This window comes from Taeniopygia guttata, chromosome 3, assembly GCF_048771995.1.
Source record: "Taeniopygia guttata chromosome 3, bTaeGut7.mat, whole genome shotgun sequence".
In the NCBI taxonomy this organism is placed as follows: domain Eukaryota; kingdom Metazoa; phylum Chordata; class Aves; order Passeriformes; family Estrildidae; genus Taeniopygia; species Taeniopygia guttata.
Genome location: NC_133027.1, coordinates 4701291 through 4716323, shown reverse-complemented (window position 1 = coordinate 4716323; position 15033 = coordinate 4701291). Strand labels below are relative to the sequence as shown.

The following is a 15033-nucleotide window of genomic DNA, read 5'->3' as shown; positions in this document are numbered from 1 at the left end:
AAAAACCTGTCCTATCACCGCAGTGTGTGTCCACTGCACAGCTGAACAGCACTCAGCCTGCTTCAGCAAGGAATACATGTGAGCCCACATACAATTACTGGTCTGATTTCAATGTATATTTTCTGTATATACTTAGAAGTGTGTGTTATCCACACAAGGATGTTGCTCCCTGCATCCCAGTTTCTGCTCTGCACAGAATCTGTCAGGTCATTATGAGCAATTGTTCTGATCTCCATGTTGAGGGGACAAGGTGGCACAAGGAGTCAAAATTTTTTGGTTTTCTTCCATCTAACGCATGGGGTTTTTTCCTATGCTCCATCTGAAATAATGGAAAGCCACTATTTCCAGGTTTGTGAAATTGCAAGAATGACAAAAAAAGTAGAGGGGAGATTTTAATAGCAGGGATCAGTCTAGAGAAAAAATCCAACCAGAGCAGCAGGCCCTGTAACCTCTCACAGCAATTATTAACTAGTGCCTTGAAAGAAAAAAAACAAGTGCTATGGATAAAAACAAAGGAATAATTTAATCTTCAGTTGCACAAGATCTTATAATATGACAACTTGGGGAGCTTTCAAAGAAATTATCAGCTGTCTGGAAAATAAATATTTATATTTTTATAACTTGGTGAAACATAGAAGCTAATTTATGGCTAAAATTTTCAAAATATGACCAGAAAAATACACTTAATTAGATACTTAACAATCTAGCATCAGTTCTGTTCCCACTAATGAATTGAGGACTAAGGACTCAATTAATAAAAAAAATTAAAGGATGATAATGTAATTAACACTAATCAATATTGGTTTGCAGAAAATAAATGCTGTCAAATAAACTTGTTTTTCTTCCTTTTAATGAGATGACAAATTTGATCAAGTTCTAGAGCACATTTAACTTGCAACCACAAGGATGTTGATTACAAATATAATAATCCATCAAAATGCTAAGTGCCATAAATGGATATAAATCTATCTATTTGATCCAGAAGTGGATGAAAAAGAGAGACTAATGATTAAACATGTAAACTCCTAAAAGAGTTTCAGGTTTCAATTCCTGCCCTGACAATAGTTATATTCTCATTGATGAGAATATATAATATCATTGATGATAATGTTTATAATTTAACTGAGATATTGCAGAAAAAAAACTGGTTAGGGAGAAAAATGCATCATTATCTGTATTTTTCAACAAGCTGGATGTCAGTAACCAACTAATTAAAAGATGAAAAAGGAATTTCTCCACCTTAGAAGAAAATATGTATTTTTTTTCCCTATGAAATGGTGGAGTTTTCTCTGGAAAGCAGCAGCTCTGAACGGGAGTTTTTGATTGTAGGGGATGATCCACCAAGCATGAGCTTGAACTTGAGGGCAGAAGGCCGAGTGTCTTGTGTCTGACTAAACAAAGGGATATAAGCTAAACAAAGGTTAGCTTGAGAAGAGAAGGCTCAAGGGGGATGTTATCCATGTACCTAAATCCCTGAAGGGACAATGCAAAGAGAGCAGAGCCAGGCTCCTCTCAGTGGTGTCCAGTGAAAGGACCAGAGGTCAAGTGCACTCGCTGATCCACTGGAAGTTCCTCTAAACAGCAGAAAACACATTTTTATGGTGAAGGTGGCTCAGCACTGTCACAGGTTGCCCAGGAAGGTTGTGGACTTCCCTCCCTGGAGCTTTTAGAAGTCATCTAGACGTGGTCCTGGGCACCAGGGCTGGATGGCCCTGCTTGAGCAGGGGAGATGAACCAGCTGGCCTCCAGAGGTCCCTTCCAACTTCAACCATTCTGTGATTCTGTGAAGTAGAAGAGAACCTATCATATAATGAAAGACAAAGCAAGCTTAATTTATTCATCTTTGCAGCAAGGTGATACAGGGAACTAACTGCAAGGGTTAACAGATACACCCTATCAAAAGATTTTGCTGTTCAAGGATTCAGTTTCAATAGAACTCTGAATGGAAAACTGATTTATATCTTTATCAGATGTAGTCATCAAGAAAGGAATAATTTATTAAGTTAGACAAAGATTTTATGTCCATGGCCCTAAAGAGTAAAGCCAAGACAGCGTTATTATTAGTGCTTCTGCAGGAACACTGTGGCTCATCCAACACTTGTTCCATGCAGATTTTCTGGCCCGTGTTCTGCATGAGTTACATTAACTGAGCAATTGCAGCTTTTGTTTCCACAAAGCTGTGATCATCCCATGGTTCCTGGTCTATTCTTGTGTCTGTTTTCATGACTTGCACAAAATAGATTTGCTGCTCTACTCTAGACTAATTCCATCTTCAGAGGATACACAAATGGAATCCCCTAGGGAATGAGAGAAGCTGACCAAACAGCACCACCCTTCATTTGCACAAGAGATCCTCCTATTTGGCATAAGGAATGTTGACATCATAGGGAATTTTGCTGGATGTTGTTCTTGGTGCTGAAATATTGATCCCTTTTATTTTTTGTCAGCCAGGCATCTTCCTGATGTTCCTGCCTCTGGGATGTGATCAGGTTGGTCTTGATCAATTGTGTTCAAGGCCAGGTTGGACAGGGCTTGGAGCAGGCTGCAGTGGTGGAAGGTGTTCCTGCCCATGGTAGGGGGTTGGAATGAGATGGGTTTTAAGGTCCCTCCCAACCCAAACTATTCTGGGATTCTATCATTCTATAAATGGTGATTAACAACAAACAAGGTAAGTCAAAATGGTGTTTCAATAAAGAAAGTGCTGTGGACAAGGTCATGCACACAGGAGGAATCCAAGTAGGGCTGGGAAAGGGAAACATTCTCCTCAATTCCTGTCCCCCTCTCCACTACACTGATTAAGGTCTCTTTGTTTATACCCCACATGCTTTTAAGAGTATTTCTGGTTTATGTTTTCCCTGAAGTTTTACAGATTCATCATTAACTTATAATCTACACTAGTTACAAGAGGGGTTTGATTAAAAAAAACAAAGACTGAAACAAGGTTTGTCATTCAGGGAACTCTGACACTGCTCTTGTGATTCCAGCGTGCAAGAAAACTCAGGGCAAAGCCCCTGTAAAAAAAAGTAGGCCCCAAAAATAATTAGTAATTAACTTGTTGGTGAAAAAATTGACCATTATGAACCTTAATAAAAAGACCAACGTAGTCAAAATGGAAGAGCAATTCTGAGAGCCATTTTTTTTGTAAGGAGCATTGTCATTACATCTTTAGGAAAGTACTCTGAAACTCCATAAACAAATCTGTTTATCAAAGTGGAGATTTTCATATTTTTTTGCATTGTGCTCTTCTGGTAGCCAAATCAAATCATTAGATGTTCATTTCAAAACTAGGAGCTAAAATTTGAATTTTCAAATTTCTCATTTTGTTAGTGGAGAACAAAATGTTTAATTTCAGAACTGTTAAAAATTATTCATTTACTCTTGCTCATTCTTATGCCTGTTAGGCAGGAAACATTGACTTTTATTGTGCTTCTGCATTTATAATATGAAAGCAATGATATACAATTACCTTAGGAATACAACTCTAAATTGCATTTTTATTTTAATATTAATATCATGTTCTATAACTAGAATGAATATTTCATGGGAAGCAGTGAGGATGCAGTTAACCTAAATTAAACAAGTTTGTGCCTAATTTTTTAGGTTATATCTGAATTCTTTGCCATGACTTAACTAGCACAGAGAAGTTTATACCAATATTAATAAACTTAAAGTGGCTGAATGGACTCTAAATCAAAATGAACATATTGATTCAGACTCCTGGGAACAGTATCTGCTCTTTCCTCCCCTCCAACTGTGCCTTGAAGCTGCCTGAAATTTCTGATATGAGCCAAAACCATGTCAGGATCCTGTGAACTTCTGGGGAATTGGAAAATTGAGTAATCAGAAATGTTCCTTGTGGGAAGGGAAGGGAAGGGAAGGGAAGGGAAGGGAAGGGAAGGGAAGGGAAGGGAAGGGAAGGGAAGGGAAGGGAAGGGAAGGGAAGGGAAGGGAAGGGAAGGGAAGGGAAGGGAAGGGAAGGGAAGGGAAGGGAAGGGAAGGGAAGGGAAGGGAAGGGAAGGGAAGGGAAGGGAAGGGAAGGGAAGGGAAGGGAAGGGAAGGGAAGGGAAGGGAAGGGAAGGGAAGGGAAGGGAAGGGAAGGGAAGGGAAGGGAAGGGAAGGGAAGGGAAGGGAAGGGAAGGGAAGGGAAGGGAAGGGAAGGGAAGGGAAGGGAAGGGAAGGGAAGGGAAGGGAAGGGAAGGGAAGGGAAGGGAAGGGAAGGGAAGGGAAGGGAAGGGAAGGGAAGGGAAGGGAAGGGAAGGGAAGGGAAGGGAAGGGAAGGGACCTAAACCTCCCTCTATTACTTGGGCTAAAGTCTCTGGAAGCCACAGTGTATGAACAAACTGAAGGGAGAATCCAGGGAATAGTGTAACTCCAGATACATTATGAGCAATTTTAGGAGCCTGAAATGCATTTCCCCTATAGATGCAGTTTGCTGACTTTGCTATGTCCTCTTTCATGTACTCAGAATTTTTTCTCTCCCTAAAGCATTGCCTGTGGTCATATTTTCTGAGTACCTACTGCAAGAAAGCAAGTTAACAGAGTAGAAAAATTAAAAAGCAAGTGGGCTGGGAGTGATACTGGAGGAAAAAAGTTATATTCTCAAAACAGATAATGGGCCAGGTCTTAATTTTTCTTTTCTCCCCTTAAAACTGATTAAATCTCTCCTGTCATTAAACTTAAATATATAATTTGCTTTATTGCTTACATCTTAAAATGGAAAAAGTGTGTTTCCTCATGTGACTATAATCTAATTTTTTTTTTTTTGCTAAATCACATATAAATACTTTGTAGCCACATAAATATAGCTGAACAAAATTAAACTAATAAAAATGGAATCTCCTAACTTCCTGACATTTTAAATATTTACTAAAACTAAGACCTCCCTTTAATGGGTGCAGTTTGCCCATTCTTCATACTGTGACTCAATTTAGTTATAGGGGGGTTGTTTGGGAATGGGAAAAAATAGAGAAATTAAAAGGATATGTTTTATTCAGATACACCAGCTGATTTCAGTGATGGTCCATATCCCAGCTGAAAAAAATGAAAGATAATCTGATATGACTGTTTTCAAATTTCCAAGGAAACAAGTTCAGCAACTTTTCAGTGTGTTTTGTTTGGCTTCTAGGAGGAAGAAGGTTTAGAAAGGATTAATTCACTTTCAAAAGGTGGATGTGGAGACAAAGGATAACCATGCAGCAGTGAGAGCAGCTCTTAAGAGTTCCCAGCCTCCCTTTTGTGTTCCAAGGGATAAATCATCCACAATGTCTTCAGTTTAATGCCCTATCAGCTAACTCCTGCTTTTCCTGTCAGTCATGGAATGCTGTGAAGTTGGCACTCAATATTCAAAGAGGTTTTGGTCCTAAGACAAGGAAACATGAGGCAACAGCATGGGCAATCCAAGCTCAGCTGGTGGGGCAGTACAACCTGAGCAGGGCTCTGAGGTCCCTGTCTTAGGGAGCCAAGCACTTCTGAAGTTCACTCAGCCTGAGCTGAGTACCCACATAATCTTAAATAAAGATTAAAGGATAGTGGAATGAGAAAAAAAGGCCTGAAATGTTCTTCATTCTTAACCTGGGAGATCTGATTGCTGTTTCAGCTCCAGAGGGTTTGGGGTTTGTAGAACAGTTCTGAAGAGAGGATGCCAAAGCAAAACCCCCAGGCAGTACAGAGGGATAAAACACACAGATTCCAAACAAAATTAATCTTGGATGCAAAAGTTCTCCTCAGTATAGTAACGCCACAAACTCCTGAAGGGGCTCCATTTTCCAAAGAGTCCAGAGGCTGTGTGAGGTTTGGTCTGCGAGAAACTGGACCTGACCCATCAATGTGAGGGTTCACCAGCTAGGGTTCCTGACATCCAAAATTGGTTGCTAAATGGATACCAGAGAAAAGTGAGTGACATTTGAGCTAATTTTTTTATCACAATTAGACAAAATCAGCATTTTCAGTTTTGGTCTCCTCACTAAGAAAAAAAGGTGCTGGAATGGGTCCAGAGTAGGGAAGTGAAGCTGGTGAAGGATGTAGAGAACTTGTCTTGTTCTGAGGGATGTGGGGGTGGCAAACAGTTTGGACCTGTCCATAAAAGTTCAACACATGTGACTGAGCTTTCCTGCCTTGTAAAAAGCTGCTCAAGGTATCTTTCTTGCTGCTGGGTTTGGTGATGCCCTTCCTTGAAGAAAGCACTGGTAGGTTCAGGAAAATGTAAAATAATGGGAACAGCATTTTTAGCAGAGCCTATAATGACAGAGTAAGGGTTTTAAACTGAAAAAAAAAAAAAAAAAAAAAAAAAGACAGATTTGGACTAGATATAGTGAAGGAATTTTTCAATGAGGATGGTGAAACACTGGCACAGGTTACCCAGAGAGGTGATGGATGCCTCATTTCTGGAAATGTTCAAGGCCAGGTTGGACAGGGCTGGGAGTGACCTGACATAGTTGAAGATGTCCCTGCTCAAGGCAGAGTGTTGGACTAGATGCCCTTTACCAACCCAAATTAATCTATTATCCCACAATGGTATGAATCTGTGTTATGTGTGGAGATATAGTAGAAAACACAGATTTAACAGCAAACATTATGGAAAGCTGGATTTTTAAGGGAAGAGTCTTCGTATTATTCACAAAGAGAAGGTATAAAGTGCTCACCAAAGCAATGATTTTGTAAATCCATTAGTAGGCTGGCAGTAAATTTCCAGACACCTGCAATGCAAAATAAAAGCTTTAAAATTAAAAATAAGCTTTTTAATAAAAAGGACTGATTTCTGAAATACATGTGAGAACATACAGAAGAAAAATGCTGGTTTGGAGGAAAAGGTACCAAACACATTCAAAATTCTTGGATTTTACGAGAACTCAGAAATCTGTCTTTCCATGAGCTCAGCGAGCAGCAGAGGGCGCCGGGATAAACGGATTTCTTTTAAACTGCAGCCCACTATACGGATTTGCTGGGAGTTGGATACTGAGGGAGATAGGTAGACTTTTATTTATAGAGATCCATGCTAGATTTAAAAGGCAGAACAGGATTTAAAGCCCGTTTCTGAAACAGGGCCTTTATTAGGAGCAGAAAGAATAAAAAAAAAATTCTAGAAAAACCATAGGAGATAAAGGTAGCATAACTTATTGAATTAAAATTAATTTTTTACGAGTTCTCAACAAAGTAAATATCCTGTTATTGTGGCTTGTCTCCCTCCCAGGGCTATTAACAGATATTTCATTGGGATAATTAGGATATTCAACCTAGTCTGTATTCCCACTATTCTATAGTGAGTAATACACAGGGAATTGAACATGGAGTATAGAAGATTTATTCTGATTTTAAGGTAGACATTGAAACACCGAGTGGCCCGTTAATCAAAAATCAATGTAAATAAGAACCTGCAACTTTATCCTTAAGGACGAAAGATTCATACCAGCATCATTTCTAGCAGAGGAAATATTTGGGTGTTTGTAATTCCCAAATATGGACTTGGACCTCTTGGAGCAAGTACGGAGTAGAACACGAAGATGCTGTGAGGATTGGAGCAGACAGGCTGAGAGGAGGCTCCAGGGAGAACTTAAAGCTCCTTAAAGCCCCTTCCAGTGCCTCAAGGAGCTCCAGAAGAGGTGGAGAGGGACTTTGGATAAGGGCCTGGAGGGACAGAACAAGGGAGAATGGCTTTAAACTGAAAGAGAGGAGAATTAAACTGGATATTGGGAAGAAATTCTTTCCTGTGAGGGTGGGGAGGCTCTGACACAGAGAAGCTGCGGCTGCCGCATCCCTGGAAGCGCCCAAGACCAGGTTGGACGGGGCTGGGAGCAAGGTGGGATAGTGGAAGGTGTCCCTGGCGGTGGCAGGGGCTGGAACGGGAACGGGAACGGGAACGGGACGCTCTTCCAGCTCCGCTCCGTTCCGTTCCGAGCCGCTCCGCTCCGCTCCCCATCAGAGGGCGCCGCTGCCCCGCGCACCGCGCTCCGAGCTCCGCGCCCGCGGGCACCGGCGGACCGGGGGCTTCCTCCGCCCTGGGCACGGCCACTTGGAACCCTATCCTGAACAACAACAACAAATTGGAACATATTCCTTTGCGTCGCAGCTGCCAGGCTGAGGATGAAGCGCCCAGCTCACCGCGGAAAAAAAACAAAAATAAACCAAAATAAAACAACCCACCTGGTGTTTTCCTTAGAAAAGATTGGAAAAGCGCGACACAAACTGACGGGAAACGACTGGTTCCACCCCACTCCCCCACCACCACCTTTTTTTTTTTTTTACTTTTGAAAATATGTGTTGTAGCGGTCAGTTTTGGGTATGTGCGTCGCCTTTTGGACGCAGGGTTCACTGCACGTTTGAGGGGTAAATGGGTGTGCAAGTGTTGCCGAGTGGAATCGCTGAGTTAAACTGGAGGCAGCTGCGGGGGTGGGGGTGCAAAACACGCGCAAAAATAAAACGCGAAGAACCTTACTTTTCCAAATAAGCGCTTGTTCGTTTGTCATGTTTTGCAAATGTAAGCCAAATGTAATAAAAGTGGGGGTTAAAAGTCAGAATTTACTGTCTATACCAATATGTTAGCAAGGAGACAGTGGACGTCAAGTCTATTTTAGAGCCTTCTTTTTTTCACTCCCCTCCTCTCCCCTCCCCCAGCTCGCAGAACGAATTTAATTCAGGTGCCACGGAATTGTGAAGCATTAGCCGTCACGAAGCTCATTCACTCTGCCCTGTGCCAGCCTTCATGACTCAAAGACTTCCACAAAAGTGATGGCAAACTGTCCCTTTATGAGCTTGGTATTTTTCTAAGAGGGTCATTCAGATCTATAGGTGCGTAAGGGTGGCTGCGTAAGTATCTCCGCACATCCCCATGCAAACATCCTTTCTCCTTTTTCAGCATTTTTTACCCTATTGCCTCAGTTGAAATGATCCGTCCAACCCACTCAAAGATGTGCCCTTTTTCTGCTCCTCCCCAGTGCAGCACTGGCTGTGCTGAGAACAAAACCTCGTATCTGCTTTAATAACTTCTAGCAAGACCATTGTCCAGCTCCTGCTGTAATATCTGGCCGCTATTTGCCTCTTGCCTTTTGTGGGTTGAGGTTTTAGGAGAAGATGCACACTGAAAAATGGGGAGGGGTGGCAGCAGGGTGGTGTAGAGGCTGAGGGGGAAATGGATGAATTTATACTTTCTGCCTTAATTTGCGGCCAAAGCGAACAGAAAAAATAAAGCCCACCCTTCCCACCAGCCAACCACACACCAGCAAATGTGTCTCCTGATGAAGTTCTCCTCGTTTCCGAGATTATATATATAAAAGCATCTTTACCTGTAGGACCTTTGAAAGTACAAAGGACACTGTGCACTTTCCCATAGGATCCCGTGCAGAATAACAAAGGTTTGCAGGAGCCTTATAGGTAGAGCTTGAAATTTCCAGAGACAGGACCTTGAATTTAGAAACACCTTCTTTCTCTCTGTCTCTCTGCCTCTGTGCCTCGTTTTTTTTCCCCATCTTTTTTCCCCTCCTGGTGCACCAGCTCGATTGTTTCCTTTCAAAGGCAGAGATGGGCTCTGCTGCCTGTGTCGGCTCTTTGCCGCGCAACGTGTTAAAAAAAAAAAACGGACAATGCGAAGGAAGGTTTGCCTGGGGAGGAAAAAAAAAATAAAGGTTAAAACTGGTCTAACTCCTCCTCTCCCCTTCCAAACCGAGGGCTGCCCGGGAAATGTTTTCTGAAAGTGGTAAACGCTATTCAAATGTGTGCACAGAAGGGTTTCCAATACTCCTATTTTTTTCCCCTTTATTTTTCCCCATATAAAGTATTTCTAAGTTATAAATACAGTCCAAGCCTGAAGTCTAAGGCTTTCCAGTGGAAATCATTGATCTAAATTCGCTCCTTTTAGATTTGCTTGAATGTGCTTTGATGAGACGCTGTTTTGCTGTTTAACTGCATATGAGGATAATTTCTGGACATGTAAATAAAAGCATCTTGCATGTGGGGAAAAGCATCATATCTTGTTGTAAATGATGAATCACTTAGCGCAGAGGCAACTTATCCTTTATTTTATCAAGGGAGGATTGAAAAAATATTAATTTTATTTCATCTATCTATCTACCTATCTATCAATGCATCCATCCAACCATCTACTAAAATAGAAGATATATGCACTGCATAATGTGTGCATTTAATCCCTCTATACCAACATATATGTGTGTAAATATATAACTGGATTCACATATATGAATTTAAATACACTCCTATATAAACTAACCAGGTTTGCGTGCACATGTGCATATGTAACATGCAGTCTCCATGTGCCTACATGTGGAAGAATATACATCATTTACATATCTAAATGTGGCAACTAATATGTCTATACATGGGGAAAAGTTGCCTGTTCAGAGATGTACGTGTGAATGGGTGCCTGTATGTAAATCTGTGATGGTGCAGCTCTGTGTATGTATATATTTTATATGCCTGCATATAAGTCTCTATATGTGTGTGTATGTCTATATCTAGTCACATATATGTCTGTAGCTATATGTAACTATGTAACAGATAATGTTTTTTACTATCCGATTGAGGTAGGCTTCTGCAGCCTATTGTTTCAGACAACAGATATAAGTTGCGATGGAAGAGGAACGTCGGATTTGGTGTCTGTCCCCCATTTCCAATTATAGATGGATCATTACAGACAGAGAAGTACTGAGAATCCAGACATCTGCTCTTCACATGAATGCACTCACCTCCTAGAGAACAGCCTGCCATCATGCTCTGGAAACTGGTTGAAAATGTCAAGTATGAAGATATCTATGAGGTGAGTATATAATATGCATATGAGTAAGAGAGTATATGTATATTTAAATATACATCTAGCATATAGATACAGGCATGACTATATAATGCATATATAGCTCTACATATGCATCCAGGCAGAAATAGAGACATATACCAGCACACACGAATATAGAGATGGGAAACAGAGAGTAAATGCTTAAATGCTTATTTATTTGCATATTTGTATTCAGCATGACAAGTCCTAAACTTTTTATTTTTTTTTTTCATGGAAAAGCTGTTTGATGAGATTTAAAACATCAAAGAAATGATCTGGGGATTGGAATGAGGCAACTTAAAGGCAAGAGTTTGATTGTTTAGATCTCCAATTATATATAATTTGATTAAATATGGACAAATGTTGAGGAAAATTTTTTAAAGAGAGAAAACACAGAAAAGAAACACAATCCGGTATTCAGGGACTGGATGCATTTCTTTCTTTTATTTTTTATTTTGCAATTCCAAGCTCAGATCAACCCGAATATGGATTTTTTATTATTATTATTATTGGTTTTTTTTCTTGTTTTCACAATCGGGTACGTTTTTTACGACTTTTTAATACCTCTGCACCAACAGATAAGATGTGCATGTGTACATATACTGGCATTAATTAAGCGGCACATACATTCTTGTGCGTGTGTGAGTTCACACACCCGAACCGATCCAGTCAGAGGCAGCTCCTCATAGTCCGCGGACACGAAAAGTTGTGAGCTTTATCCAGACCTTATTTTCGAGGTCAAAAAGCAAACCAAGGGGGGAGAAAAAAAAAATCACAGCTCAAATACTGCGAAACCTTTCTTAATTTTGCACGGTTTCCTGAGCCGGATCTTTCCCAAACGGGCTCCGCGAATTTATTCCCTGTAAGTTAAACCGGCGCGCGGGATTTTCTCAGAAACGAGGGGAGGAAAAAAAAAAAAGAAAAGAAAAAACCTGAAACGATGAGTGAGGATGGCGCTCCACAAAATAATTTTTTTTTTCCTATTGTTTTTATTTTTCAATTGAGTGGGAGGCGTTTGCACGGCGATGCTGGGGGAGATTTTCAGAAGGGCGCAACCCGCCGGAGCTGCTCCGAGGGGAGGCGGCCGGGCAGGGAGCGGGGACCGGGAAGGGGACGGGACAAGGAAGGGACCGGGGACAGGACGAGGGCTGGGGATGGACTGGGCGCTGAGCAGGGAGCGGGGACCGAGCAGGGACGTGGCAGGGTCTAGGAAGGGGCTGGGGATGGAGCAGGGACCAGCGACGGGGCAGGGAGCGGGGACTGAGCAGAGGCCGGGAAAGGACTGAGCGCTGAGCAGGGACCGGAGACAGGGCAGGGACTGAAACCGGACAGGAGCCGGGGGAGGACAGGGCAAGGACCGGGCAGGGGCTGGTCCCAGGGAGAGAAGGGATGCCGAGCGAGGGGCTGGCTGCTGGGCAGGGAGCGGGATCGGGCGGAGGATGTGTACAGGGAAGCGGACGGGCAGAGCCGGGCAGGGATGGGGATGGGGAAACGGCCGGAGCCCCCCGGGGAAGGGCCGGCGGGGCCGCCCCGTCCCCAGCCCTGCCCTGCAGGAGCGCCTTGGCACTTACAGAGGGAAAACTGCCGGGAAAAGCGCAGGGAGAGACCGAGGGAAGGTCCAGCTGCGGCTGCTCCCGGCCGGAGAAAGGACGGGATGGAGGGAAGCGGGGAGGGGACCCGCCGGCCGCACGGGAGAAATGTCTCCACTGCCAAAAGCTGCCGTCAGGCTCATAATCATCGGCAAAATCCAGCATTTGCAGAAGGAGCAGAGATGTGTGTGTGTGTGTATGTGTGTGTGTGTGTGTCCCCGCGTGTCCCCAGCCCGCTAAGCCCTCGCTGCTTTTCCCTCCCCATCTCCCGGCACAGCCCGGCCATTGTCTCTGCCCGCAGCAGCAGGCGACAAAACATCTCCCGTCCCTGCTGCCGAGGGATGAGGGCTTTTTTTCCACCCTGTTTTCCATGGGGGGTTTTAAGGCGCTGTGGATTTACGGACACCCACGTTTGCAGATTGCCGTGGGAGAAGAGTTGGGGGAGCGGCTGGGTGGGATTTGGCTGCGGGCAGGGTCTATCCTAACTTAGGGATGCGCTCCAGGGCATTTTGTAGCGTGTAGCCTCGCCAAAAAAAAAAAAAAAAAAAAAAAAATTTTTTTTTTAAGAGCTGAAACCCTCTAGATTTATGTTAAAAAATATTTCTCTCTCTTCTTTCCGATTTATAATTAACAGCACCATGGTAGAGGCGTCTCAGCCACTTAAACTGAATCTGTTCTTAAAACAAAAGTGTGTGTGTGTGCGTGTGCGTGCAGGGGGGGCAGCTCTGGGAAGTGTGAGTCTATTTAGGAAGGAACGTAAGTTGAACTTTAACAGAAATGGCAGACAGTCCAGTTGAGCGGGTTCCTGCAACATCAAAAAGGTTTTATATCGCCCCTGGCTTTGCCTCAAAACTATAAATTTACTATCCTTTAAAATTTACTCCATGCATTTTACTTTTGGGTGGAAATCGGGAGATATTTGTACGTTTTAGGGTGGTTTTTTTTCATATCGGGCGGTAGAAAGATGATTCCGATAAAAACAAAAAAAAAAAAAAAAAAAAAAGTGGAGCCAAACAATGCAGATTCAAGTATTTATTTGGCTATTGCGAATAAATACGATCTGTAACACGCACCAGAAAGGCTTAATCTTCACTGTAAATAGACATATGTTACAGTGACTGCACGTTTCTTCTTCTATTCCTTTAAAAATATTTTTTTTTAAAGCCTCTTTTTTCTTCATTATTTGCTTAAAATCCCCAAGAACAAAAGCACCAAAGGCAATCAATTCCTCGTATCAGGAATATAAAATTAAATATATATTAAAACGGAAAAGAAATATACTTCTTCTTCTTCTTCTTCTTCTTCTTCTTCTTCTTCTTCTTCTTCTTCTTCTTCTTCTTCTTCTTCTTCTTCTTCACCTCAAGAATTGCTTCATCTCGCTTCCTTGCTCCATCTCAGCAGTGTCTACTTTCCACATCTTGCTCCGCTGGAGTTAATTGAAGTTCTGCCTCTTCCTCGCTAAACTTTTTCCCCCCTCTCCCTCTCCCCAAACTCTGCCTCTGCCAGCCCCCCTCGTCTGATTACATCTAGTAATTCTCCACTGAATGAACGTCATTTACAATAGTAGGGGAGCTCTCGAGCTGGCTGCCAGCTTCACGCTCCATTTGGTCCTGCATTCTCCCTTTAAAGTAGTCGTGTAATATTAATAGTCATGAATATCAATTATTATGAGGCGGTGTAGAGAAGGAAAGGGAGGAAGGGGTAGCGGAGCAGTCTGAGCCTAGCCTTGGGTTGAAGAGGATTGTATTTGGGAGCTCAAAGGCAAAAAAAAAAAAAAAAAAGAAAAGAAAAGAAAAAAAAAAACAGAAAACAAAACCAACAAAAACCAAAAAAAAAAAAAAAAGGAGGAAAGAAACCCCGAGAGGGAGGGGTAAATCATATATGTAGATAGAGGTTTCCAGGCTCGGTTTTGGGGGCACTGGTCTTTTTTTTTTTTCTTTTTTTTTTTTTTCTTTTTTTAAACCTTTTTTTTTTTTTGATGGATAGACTTCGAAATATCTCAAGCTGTTCTCCTGTGTCCAACACGTCCCTTTGCAGATCTCCTTGATATTTTTCCCTCCAATTGTTAGTATTATCAGCATTATTTTATTTTTAGCTATTACAAGACTTTTTTTATTTCCAGATGTTAGTCCACACCTATTCCGCCATGGTGAGTTTGGATCCATGTTGTACTAGAATTGCATGTTCTCTCTCTCTCTCTCGATCTGTTGTGTCTCTCTCTCCCTCTCTCTGTCTTTTTAAACGCCTTTGGCTTGGTAATTTAGCACAATAATTGGAGGAGGCTTGCAGCTGCTTCTCCCTTTTTGCATTGTGTGTTCCCGATTCGAGCTAGGGGAGTCTGGGGGGGAGAGCAGGGGGAAAAAGAACTTTTTTTCCTTGTTGTTTTTCTTTTTTTTTTTTTTTTTTAATGCCATGTGTGCCATTGCTTGTGGGGGTTTGAACTACACTTCGTGGAATAGATATTTTTCTTGTTTACTTTAACCTCACAGCTTCAGTGCGTTGGAGTTGGACAAAACTCCTCTCCCACCTTTTCTCTGAAGCCTCCACACATTCCCCCCACCCCCTGTCCCCCCCACACACCCCAAAGACTTTTCATTACAATTAACCCCCACCCCATTCTCCGGAATATAATATTGGAAAGGGAAACAAAAGGCACTGGAAGTT

General features: G+C 42.3%; 1 protein-coding gene and 1 long non-coding RNA gene across 6 annotated transcripts in view; one reads left to right on the top strand and one right to left on the bottom strand.

Moving 5' to 3' along the window:
- Positions 1 to 498: 498 nt before the first annotated feature.
- LOC140683611 (uncharacterized) lies at positions 499 to 9629 on the bottom strand. The gene is made up of 3 exons (XR_012054791.1): positions 9279 to 9629; positions 6642 to 6695; positions 499 to 1781 (listed from the first exon to the last, which is right to left on the bottom strand). It is a non-coding gene; the product is annotated as an uncharacterized lncRNA (long non-coding RNA).
- Positions 9630 to 10335: 706 nt separating this feature from the next.
- Positions 10336 to 15033, top strand: part of TFAP2B (transcription factor AP-2 beta) — a 32444-nt gene continuing 27746 nt past the window's right edge. Inside the window, exons 1-2 of one of the 5 annotated variants that reach the window (XM_030269905.4) lie at positions 10358 to 10765; positions 14492 to 14518. In XM_030269905.4, coding sequence (XP_030125765.1) covers positions 10685 to 10765; positions 14492 to 14518 — 108 coding nt within the window. In that variant the 5' untranslated portion in view covers positions 10358 to 10684. Of the gene's footprint in view, positions 10766 to 12946; positions 14519 to 15033 lie in introns of those variants that run through there. The other 4 variants (XM_072926280.1, XM_004174981.6, XM_072926281.1 and 1 more) reach the window with 4 other exon arrangements.